Source organism: Carassius gibelio, chromosome B24, assembly GCF_023724105.1.
Source record: "Carassius gibelio isolate Cgi1373 ecotype wild population from Czech Republic chromosome B24, carGib1.2-hapl.c, whole genome shotgun sequence".
Classification (NCBI taxonomy): Eukaryota; Metazoa; Chordata; class Actinopteri; order Cypriniformes; family Cyprinidae; genus Carassius; species Carassius gibelio.
The window spans coordinates 9726965-9739204 of record NC_068419.1 but is presented as its reverse complement, the minus strand read 5'-3'; the positions used below and the strand labels follow the sequence as shown (position 1 = coordinate 9739204).

General features: G+C 35.3%; 1 protein-coding gene across 2 annotated transcripts in view; it reads right to left on the bottom strand.

Moving 5' to 3' along the window:
- Window positions 1-12240, bottom strand: part of LOC128013669 (catenin delta-2-like) — a 275599-nt gene that overhangs the window by 177003 nt on the left and 86356 nt on the right. For both annotated transcript variants that reach the window (XM_052596797.1, XM_052596796.1), the window contains exon 3: window positions 11832-11947. In XM_052596797.1, coding sequence (XP_052452757.1) covers window positions 11832-11947 — 116 coding nt within the window. The remainder of the gene's footprint in view (window positions 1-11831; window positions 11948-12240) is intronic.

Below are 12240 nucleotides of genomic sequence, written 5' to 3'. Positions count from 1 at the left end.
GTCAGATGTCCTAATCAGTATACCAATAAAGAATGGACATAAATGAAATGATATGAAGCTAGAGATTGTGGATTCTATTTTATATTGTGATAGACCAGATATTTTTTATAATTTAAAGCAGTTTGCTAGTTTGCAGTTTTGAGTTATCCACTCATCAAAGACAGTGTTTAGAACACACACTCAAAAAAGCGGCTTGTATTGAGGTGGTTCATCATGTGTGAAACAACATAAATAATTATATTTGTCACAAACAGCAGCTTTTTATGTACCTTCAAAGTGTTTTCTGTAAAATTATATAAAGATATTGCATGTGTTCCATGGCAAATAAGTATTTCATTTTTATTTTTAGAATTTTCATAAGAGTTGTTGTCTTGTTGTAACTTGTGTTATCTACCTTGTTTTAAATGTATAGCACTTTGGTGCAACAATGTTGTTGTAAAATGTGCTTTAAAAATAAAAATTACTTGACTTGACCAATGGCTTTCATTGCATAACCAAAAAAATACTGAGATATTTCTCAAATTATCATCTGGTTCCATACTTACTGTTAGGCGGTTGTAGAATAAACATTTAACATTATAATAGCTTTAAATTATCTATTGTGCGTATTTTCACAGCCAAATTTAGTTTGCGATTTAATGAGATTAATCACAGTATACTGTAATTAATTAAATAAAAAATGTAATCGACTGACAGCCCTAAAATAAATGTAAGTATAAAATATATTCAAATATTAACAAATTAACAAACAAATGAACAAAAACTAAAATATAGTTTCACTGATAGTAAAATTAACATTAATCACAACTTATATTTATTAAGGCTTTCAATTAATATAATTAATAATATATATAATAAAACGTGTCATAAACTGCATATCAATTATGTTTAAAATTATTTTAATTAATTGAATAAAAATCTATTGAAATATGATGACCTCCAGTGATACGATACTAAATGGATTCAGAAGGTCAATTCCACTCACTCACGCCTCAGCATACGGGAATTATGTGTGTTTGCTCAATTCTGTATGAGTGCAGTCATGCAGCCACATCTCCCTTTGCTTGAGCCCGTGTGAATAAAAATCATTAAACTCACCAGTCATCTTCTTGTTTGAACGGCGTTTGAAGGTAAGCAGAGTTTGTAAATGTGTTTGACCGCTGCTCCGGCAGGCGGACAGAGGCTATCATTCTCTTTAGAGAACACAACCAAAGCAGCCAGCAAATGTCACAGTATCAGTGTGAATGGAAAGTCCAGTAGCAGCCAGAGGCCGCTGCAGCCTCGCTTCATTTCCTTCGATCAACTATACTTTATTCTTTAACAAGCCTTCTTTTGTTACTCAATCTCTTGTCAATCTCTCACCATCCCTCAGGTCTTTTTGACTCACCCTCACATATCTACATCAGTGTGTGGGAAAAGTAGACATAGACGAAGCTGCGTTTTTTGGGAATAAAATTCTAAACTATAAGATGCAATCTCAGAATTGTGAGAAAGAAGTTAGAATGTAGATAAAGATTGCAATCACACATTTTATTTTTTAAATCCCCTTACAGAAACAAACCTCCATATATATAACGGCAGCTGCAGTGACCGCGCTGACTTTACCGATTAGCGATTGGCTCTTTCATTCAGAAGGCGGGGCTTCCTGCGATTGAGCAGCCCATTCAAAACTGAGAGTGACATGTCTTGGGTATTCTATAGTCTTCGGTTTATTGCATTCAGTGTAGACAGCATCACTAATTATAATGTGTTCTATTCTACGCAGGATGCGAGCTGCGCAGCACGACTAAATACAGTAGAATTCTAGTGGATTTTGTAGCGTAAGGTTCTTAAGCAGCAGTTAATTCTCACCAGCATTAACTGAATGGCCGCGATCTGCTCCGGTGGACATACCACAGGCTTTAATGTAATCATTTTAATGTCACGATCAAATATAGGTGCGGGTGGGTGACGGGTGGATAATTTGAAGCAGCGGACTTCACACGATATATCGGTCGGGTTCTAATACGAATTTGCACGGAAATATGTTGCACACACACAAAGTGAAGCCACTTCTTCCCCAGATAACTATCAACTCCAGCCACAAAATTCAAACCAGTTTCTTTCAAACTGAGCAGCAGTTCATCCCCCAATGAAGAATCGTTTCAAGCAGCCCAATGTGCCTAATAGGTCCAGTTAGCGTTAGGCTGTGTGTGGCAAACAGCAGTTGAGTGTGTGTGATGGGTTGCTTGGGAGGACACACAGGAGATTAGATGACACACCATTGGGTCCTTCTCATTAGCTGCGAGGCCCATGTGCACAGAGAAGCTGCTGACCACTGAAGGCTTTTACAAATGCTGACATGTGCCCCGTCACTGACCTCATGGTTCAGCGAGAGCTTGCATGCACCATACACGCACCAACACACTCTCCAACCAAAACGGCCAGAGATCCCCTAAAGAAAGAAAGAGACTTTCAATGTTGAGTGTTTCACAGGCCACTGCAAGCTAATGAAAGTCATTCATTACACCAGCCAGCTACCAAAACACTTTACACTTCCTCTAAATGCTTTACACCAAACCATCTATTAGCTTCTTTTCCCCCTTTTCCACTCATTACATGTAAATGATTGTTTTAAACACAATAAAGCATTCATTTAGAGGTCGAGTTGACTCCACTTCATCCATTAGTGCAAATTTTCCAGTAACCTGCTTATTAATGTTGGCCTTGTCTACTTGTCAGTACTTGTTTGTTCGGCCCAAGTAATGGAATCTAATCGTGTCCAGTAGTAGCCACCTAAACCCCTGAACATTTTCAATGAAAATGGATAAATTTGACAATAAATAATAATAAAAGTCTAAATAAAGCAGAAATAGTTTTATGTATTTAATGTATTATTTTATTAGTGTATTTAGAGCTGTTGTGTGCATCACACTGCACTTATTTGATCAAAATTACTGTAAAAATTGTATTATGTAACATTTGTAGTTAAGTTATAAGTTATTATTTAAAATATAAAAATATGAATAGCAAAACATTTTTTTTCAATTTAAAATAATTTATTTTCAATTTTAATATAGAACATTTTATTTTCTTGTTGCCAAACTGAATTTTCAGCATCATAACTCCAATCTTCAGTGTCATGTGATCCTTCAGAAATCATTCAAATAATCTTATTTGGTTCTCAAGAAATATTTATTAATTGTGCTGCCTAATATTTCTGTGAAAACTTTTAGAAATCATAAAGTTCAATAGGACACCATTTATTTGAAACCGTAATCTCTGGAAACATTATAAATATCTTTATTGCCACTTCTGAATTAATTTAATATATCCTTGCTGAATAAAAGTATTAATAATAATAATAATAATAATAATAATAAATGATAAACTGTACTGATTGGCCACTTTTTATAATCACATACAGTACAGGAAAATGTGAATATTTTAGGTGATGTGACTTGACTAGTTTTCAATCAATCAACATTTTGTTATTGGTATCATTGCAGTGGGAGAAATTAATGTAAAGTGTTTAAAAAATTAAAATATAAATGGACCGCAGACAGCAGCATGTAAATATTAATTTAAATACAAAAGAAACAAAAATACTTACAATATCGCAACAATGAAGAATTTACTCAAACTCCTAAATTTCAATTCATTCCCACCACTGATTCTTGTTCTAATAGTAAAAATTGCACAGAGGTACTAACTTAAGGTTATCCTGACCTCCTTTGATCCGAAAATGATACTTCAGTTTCTACAAAATAACATTCAAGAAAATCTCCCAATAATTCAATTTTTTCCCCCTCCAATTTACTCCTGTTTGTAGTCACATGGTCTTTAGGATAATGACTTCCACCAGCTTACACTTTATGCACAACCTTTCCTGTTTAAGAGATACGTGCAGAACTTCAGCTGAGGCAAAATGGACAGTCATGCTTTCAGGCGAAGCAATTCACCATGGTACATTATTGTGCTGGAGCACTGACTGGCAACCCATTATCCAATTTGAATAATAACACATTGCCTTCAGCCCGAGAGCTACGGAAATCTCAGCTCTAAAAATATAGCATAAAATAGAAAGGAACTGGCAGAAATAGTGTGAAAAGAGCTTTCCTTAATGTCCTCTCTGTAGGTTACAGCAGCCGTTTAGAGAAGAGAGACCTGAAATGGCCCACCCGCACACACACACACTGGGACAGCAGATGTTCAGCGGAAAGGATGCTGAATGAATCTAACCATGCACAAACACAAACAAACAAGAGGTTAAATTATGCTCTGCAGCGGAGGAGTACATTTAAGAAGAGCTTCATTAATGCAAAGGTAACAGTGCTTTTATAAATATAAAAGCTTTCTGGTGTGAGTTTGCAAAAATAAAGTGTTTGCACATTGAGAAATTAAGCTTGTTGTCTTCATATTGATGGAGGTCTCTGCAAATGTACACAGACCAAGGTGATCAGTATAAAGAAAGTAAAAAAGGAAAAGCCTGATAAAAAATATTGTGTGCCACATATTATGAATTTGTTCCTATGTTTTAGTCAATTTGTGGCCGTGTTGTACTAATTCATTCTGTTGTACCATATTTAATTGTTTTAGTTATTAGGAGAACTATAAGGAATTGTTCACTCAAAAATTAAAATCTGTTGAAAATGTATTCAAAAATATGTACCCTTAGGCCATCCAAAATGTAGATTAATTTATTAATCAGAACAGATTCTGAGAAATTTTGCATTGAATCAATTGTTTACCAATGCACTTTAGATTGCACTTTACTCTGCAGTGAATGGGTGCCGTCAGAATGAGCTTACGTGAAAATTACTTATTTTTTTATTCTGTTCTAAAAGCTTCTTCTGTCTTTCTGCATGCTCATGTTGATACCTTCGTGTCAAACGATGCAAGTGTGAGAATAGAAATGTTATTTCTGTTAGGAAATATATGAGAAATATGCATTATGATTGTTTAATAAGAGAGCATTAGAATTTTTTTAGCTGTTTGAACTCTCCTTCTGATGGCACCCATTCACTGCAGAGGATCCATTATCAAACAAGAGATGCACTGTAATGCTAAATTATTTCAAATCTCACAACTGTCTTCACAGCACAATTTTTCTGAATTTCACCAAACCATTACTTAATTTCATGTATTTGTGACATTAAATCTCACAATTTAAAAATAGTGACGTTTTTTCCCTCCAAAATTGTGACTCTTTCACAATTGCGAGTTGAAATTTTTACTTTGAGGTGGAAGCAGGGTTTAACAGATCTCTGTACCTTAAAGCACACAGATTTTAAATTTGGCTGAAAGCCTCCAGCCAACTTTAATATGCAGTGAGTGAGAGGAATTTTGGGTGAAAAATGGAAGTGCACAGAGAGCTGAGAGGGGAAATCAGCAACATAGAGAACACATAGTCAGACATGTTATTCAGCGATGACCTTTCACTAAACACTGCCTGCTGTTCCCCAGGCACTGAGAGAAAAAGATGGACGAAGAGAAAGAAAAGAAAGGGGGCTAGAGAGACAGAGCCACTGCATCAACACACACACATGCAACATTTAATATTAATATTGAGGATGCACATATCTTCTTCATACTGCCATCTGTGCACTACAAATCACTCATATTCCAATACTGATGCCCCATTTTGAATAAAAACATCTTTAAGTCCCAGGGCAAATTTTTTAATTTCTCAAAATTTCGAACTACCTACCTAGACAGCATTTGTGTGTCATAAGCACTATTGGGAACGTTACTTTAAAAATGTAATTAGTTATAGTTACTCACTACTTGTTCCAAAAAGTAACTGCGTTAGTAACTGAATTACTCTGTAATAAAAGTAACTCGTTACCAGGGAAAGTAACTATTTGCGTTACTGTAAAAAAAAAAAAAAATGCTATATGTCAAGAGAATTTTTTTTTTTTTGCAGTTTTCACAAGTCAGTTGAATGAGTAGAACAGACAGGTGTTCGTACATAACTTTCGATATTTATTGCACGTCAACAGACGTGCAGTTTTATCCTGCATTTCAAGTATTGTCTTTGTAAGAAAAGTGTTTTTGGCCACTAGCTTTGTAGATCCGTGTCACACATTACATGTACACATTACATGCATGTTCTTGCCTTTGACCACAATGAATTTGAAGTAGTGCTTATATCTCCACCTTGAAAATGCCAACTTTTCTCCTTGCTCCTGACTCGCCATTTCTGCTGCTGCTGCGAATCTCTGTGTAGCTGTTGTGTGTGTGTGTGTGTTTAGCGCCGTTGGCGCGTGTGCCGGCATGTGTGTAAAAACACTGGCTCTGATTGGCTACCATGAAACACGACTCTCACTCGCTGTGTGAGCCAGGGGTGTGTTAGGATTGCATAGTTATTATTAAATCAATGCATAGTAACGCACCGCATTTAACGTTCAGTAACGCTAACGGCGTTGTAACGACGGGAAAAGTAATTAGTTAGATTACCCCGTTACTGAAAAAATAACGTTGTTACCTAACGCCGTTCTTTTAAACGCCGTTATTCCAAACACTGGTCATGAGTGTTGGCTAGTCCTACAAAAATGTATCTAGAGCATGCCTAGGATGCCTATAAATTATATGCTTAAATAAGCCCATGTCAGCTAAAAATATAGTTTAAAGTTGTTTAAAATAAGAAGCTGTCTTAATAAGGTGTGCTGATTTCCAAAAATGCTCTCTAGGTAGTAAGCTAACTCTTTTTAAAGACAGCCACTGTAGAAAACGCCCAAATGGAAAGCTGATGGGAAACAGCAGTTGATTGAGAGAAGCAGGTCTATCTCACTTTCTGATGTCTGCTATCTCTCAAAGTTATTTCCAAACGCTCAGCATCAGGAGACTGACTGTCAAATGGAAGCGATGTCTCCTGACAGAATAAAGACTGAAGGATATTCACTCAGAATATTTTACCATCCAACCTGAGAGAGATGAGAGAGTCATGATAGACTAGTGCTAAACGTTTAGTCAAATTTATCTGTGACCCTGTTAAAAAACATATCAACTTAGAAATATGTTTTGCTTCAGGAGAGTTCCAACCAAACTAAAATAGAAAAAAACATAACACTACAGATAAAGGAAAAGTGAGTGGGTATGTGTTTGTGTGTAATCACGTTATTGGGTAGGACATGTTCCAGACAGCCATGAACCAGACTCATCTGGTGCCAGAGAGTGACTGGATTTACAGCAGGAACACATTAACACACATGAATCACGCTCAGTGTTTACTCAACTCTGTATGCCGCTACTGAAAACATCGGAAAACACAAGAAAAAAAATAAATAAATGTGCATTGGGTGCAAATAGTTTCTTGGCCATGAGGTTTCCGATTATACAAGACATGTGCATCATTGTTTACAGTCGAAAATGTCATTTTTACGCTCTGTGAAAAGTTTGTGACACATTTCAGCTTATTTCACGCTCACAAAATAACCGTATTAAAGTCCATCCAGAAACTACCCAGGCTTCAGACTTCCACAACTTGTACAGTAAACCTCTTTTTTTCTCTGATTTGTCTATGCAACCGTGTATCTTCCCCGCAGTGAGGCCCAGTGAGCCGAGAGTCTCTATATCAATTCTACCCAGAATTCCCAGGAGACTCATTTGACAATCAAGGCTGGTCTACTGTAGTAGCAGCATCTCCAGTCTGTTCTGGCTTCCAAACTGTCAGACTGATAAGTCATTGCTAGCAGACACTGCCTCTGTGTCTGTCTGGCTCAAGTATCAAACCTGACAATATGCAACAGATGGTAGAAACACACACATCATATACACACACAACTAAGAGACGGAAGACAGAACAATAACACTTTCTGTTTATATACGGAATGTATGAAACATATTGTCTGTTATGGTTTTAGAAATAACTGTAGCAAAAGTGTGAATATGCATTAAACAGTATAATGCATACTACATAAAATATGATACTAAATAAAATACAATCCAATATAGTCTTTATGCATCTTTTTCATTATTGTTACTAACAGTGATTACTAATAGTTATGAACATTGATAATTGGGTGAACCTCACAAAATAAATAACTAAAATAATGAGATGTATTCATGCAACTGTAAAGATTTTTGTATTGCACACACACATACACATATACACCCACACACACACCACACACACACACACACACACACACACACACACACACACACACACACACACACACACACACACACACACACAGGTATATCAAAATATATTAAAATGTCATGGAAAAGTTCATTTATTTCAGTAATTCAACTCAAATTGTGAAACTTGTGTACTAAATAAATTTAATGCACACAGACTGAAGAAGTTTAAGTCTTTGGTTCTTTTAATTGTGATGATTTTGGCTCACATTTAACAAAAACCCACCAATTCTCAACAAATTAGAATACTTAAGACAAAAAAAAATGTTTTAGTAAATTGTTGGCCTTCTGGAAAGTATGTTAATTTACTCTACATGTACTCAATACTTGGTAGGGGCTCCTTTTGCTTTAATTACTGACTCAGTTCAGCTTGGCATGGAGGTGATCAGTTTGTGGCACTGCTGAGGTGGTCTGGAAGCCCAGACTTCTTTGACAGTGGCCTTCAGCTCATCCTCATTTTTTGGTCTCTTGTTTCTCATTTTCCTCTTGACAATACCCCGTAGATTCTCTCTGGGATTCAGGTCTGGTGAGTTTGCTGGCCAGTCATGCACACCAACACCATGGTCATTTAACCAACTTTTGGTGCTTTTGGCAGTGTGGGCAGGTGCCAAATCCTGCTGGAAAATGAAATCAACATCTTCAAAAAGCTGGTCAGCAGAAGGAAGCATGAGGTGCTCCAAAATTTCTTGGTAAACGGGTGAAGTGACTGGTTTTCAGAAAACACAATGGACCAACACCAGCAGATGACATTGCCCCCGAATCATCACAGACTGTGGAAACTTAACACTGGACTTTAAGCAACTTGGGCTATGAGCTTCTCCACTCTTCCTCCAGACTCTAGGACCTTGGTTTCCAATTGAAATACAAAACTTAGTCTCAGCTGAAAAGAGGACTTTGGACCACTGGGCTACAGTCCAGTTCTTCTTCTCCTTTTGTGTGGTGGCTCTTGATGCCTTGACCCCAGCCTCAGTCCATTCCTTGTAAAGTTCACAAATATTCTTGAATCGATTTTGCTTGACAATCCTCATAAGGCTCCTGTTCTCTCGGTTGGTTGTGCATCTTTTTCTTACACACTTTTTCCCTTCACTCAACTTTCTGTTAACATGCTAAGATACAGCACTCTGTGAACATCCACCTTCTTTGGCAATGAATGTTTGTGGCTTACCCTCCATCCAATGATTGTGTTTTCCCCATGATTTTGTAGCCTAGTGAACCAAACTAAGAGACCATTTTTAAGCTTCAGGAAACCTTTGCAGGTGTTTTGAGTTGATAAGCTGATTGGCTTCTCACCATATTCTAATTTGTTGAGATAGTGAATTGGTGGGTTTGTGTTAAATGTGAGCCAAAATCATCAAAATAAAAATAAACAAAGACTTAAACTATTTAATTCTGTGTGCATTAAATTTATTTTTTAATACATGAGTTTCAGAATTGATAATTTCATAATTTGAGTTGAATTGCTGAAATAAATTATTTTTTCCACGACATTCTAATTTATTGAGATGCCCCTATATAAATTCGCTGTGTAGTGAAAGCCGCTCAATCTGGCAGCAGGTGATGGAGATTTACTAATAATCATGCAACTAGCTTTACTGACAAGATGCGCATGACAATCAAATGCGATTTATTGCACAGCCCTACTTGTATACATACTGAAGCTGTATTGTATTTTTGAAAACAGATTTACATTCCATCCAAATTCACATTTCACAATTACAGTTTCCTCTCACAGCAATGTCCAAGAAGGACTTGAGAAAGCGTTACTGATTAAGTACTGCATTCGTTGTGGACAAGTCAATCATAACCTGAACCACAAACTGAGCAACACCATGAGAGAGCAGGTCTGAATAAGTGTTTTTCACAGAGGGCCTCATGAACCATCAGCTGAATGAAAGTCTGAATCAGATAGCTATTGTGGAATGGTTCACTTATTGCAAATTAAAAGGCTAAATCAATATTATGTAGCAGTAACATTATGGCTTCCTTCCTGCACAAGCTCTCAGTGGTAACCTTGAGGCTCTGAGCTCAGCAGGACTTCATTTCTTTTCTTCAAACCGGTTAAAGACCGATTCCTTTCATAAAATACATCTGTGAATAGGGAGTAAAAATGGCAAGTAAAACTGAAGGACAACCTTCTTTTAGTTTTACACAGGTACATGAACACATTGTCGCACTGAAGCAAAATTCTTAAAAGTCAAAAGTCTTCATACAGCCGTTTAGGAGTGTTGCTGTGACTGCTGTGAAAATGAGAGGGTCACGAAAAAGAAAAGAGCTCAGATGGAAAAACATCCAATGTTTCTCTTTCTCTAGAACCAAAAAACTCTCACATCCAATACCAGACTCCTGGAAGGTCAAGCTGCCAAAAGATGCACATAATTAATATGTGTAAGGAATGTCAACTAAAGCTAAATTATGTTAATTTGCTATTGAATGCTGGGGACGCTAATGTGACACTCACTTAAAAGAACACTTAGAATAATTATAAATATATTTTATGCATGTATTTTTTTTTAAAGAAAGGAGATAAAAACAAAGTATCTCATTCACAAATGCACACTATTTATCTATAATTTAGATACTTGATATTATTCTTAGTATTATTATTTTATTATGATAAAATAATACTGATTGATACAGATTAAACAACAAAAATAAAATATATAAAATATAAAACAATTAAATAAATAAAACCAATTAGAAATAATAGAAATAATAACATATTATAACACTAAATATAACAAAAATGATGCTGAAGATCAGTATTACTATTATTATTCTTTTTTCTACACTGATTAAAATAAAATAGTAATAATAAAATAGTAATTATAATTAAAATAATACTGATTTAAATAAAAATTATTAAATACATTTAGAATAATATTTTCATAAAATAATACTGGTTTAAATAACTTACAAAAAATACATTTAAAATAATAATCTTATAACATTAAATATAACAATGATGATGATTTTTAATATTTGTATTTATTCTATACTGATTATAATAAAAAAAAGTAATAATAAAATAGTAATTCATAATAAAAATATTTCAGATTTAAATAAAACAACATAAATTTTAAATAAAATAAATTATAAATTAATATTTATATACAATTAAATATAACAAAAATAATAATGATGTTGATGTTAATTATTATTATTAATATTATTATTACTATTATTTATTCTATACTGATTATACAATTTTAAATAAATAAATAAATAGATAAATGTTAAGTCTTTAATATTTTTTTTTAATAAAAACAACAAAATCCATGTAATGTGTGTGAATCCAGGCTCAGGTGTGTCTCTGTGATGCAGTAAATGTCTATGAGGTTCTCCAAGGCATGAGAAGAAACAGTTAAACTAGTTGAACCCGGGTGCCCTTATGTGACAGAATCACATGTGCACATGTATGCAAAAACATTATCATTTAGATCCGCAAATGGAAATCCACCAACATGTAGACCCATGCACACATGTACTGTACACTCTCTCCTACACATACAAACTCACGGTGCTGTATGTATAAATCACAATATGAACTGAAATTGCATGAACGCCACTCTGACCCCTGCAAAAAGAAGTCAAGAATATTGTCATCTTAACCATACAATGACATCCTTCAGGCAGCACGGTCTCATTACAGAGACTTGTTGAAGCATTAGATAGCCCCTGCACACTCCCACATAGTACATTTGCATTACCTGATACTGCTCATGCTGCCACCTGTCTCAGATCCCAGTTTGCATCGCTCCAGCTGAGTAGCCACTATCTGACGCTCCGCCTCCAGCTCTCGAGTTAATCTTTCAAACTGCAGTTCCTGAGAAAGAGAAAGAGAGATGGTCAATTAACACATTTCCTTAAGTGCCATTACTCTGCGTCACTTATACTACAAACGTGAAGATTACTACAACATTCTCATTAAAACTGTACACAGCTGACAGTAAGCTGAACTAATGTTGTCCACTTTCTGAGGAAAATATAAGTGGTATTTAAAGTGCAAAAGTTGCCATCGTGATGCTAAGTGTCCTTATGTGTTTCTTAATGTGCCTTCATTGTTCTACCTTGTCGCTATGCATTTCCTAAAGTTGCTTCTAATGTGTTACTGTTTTT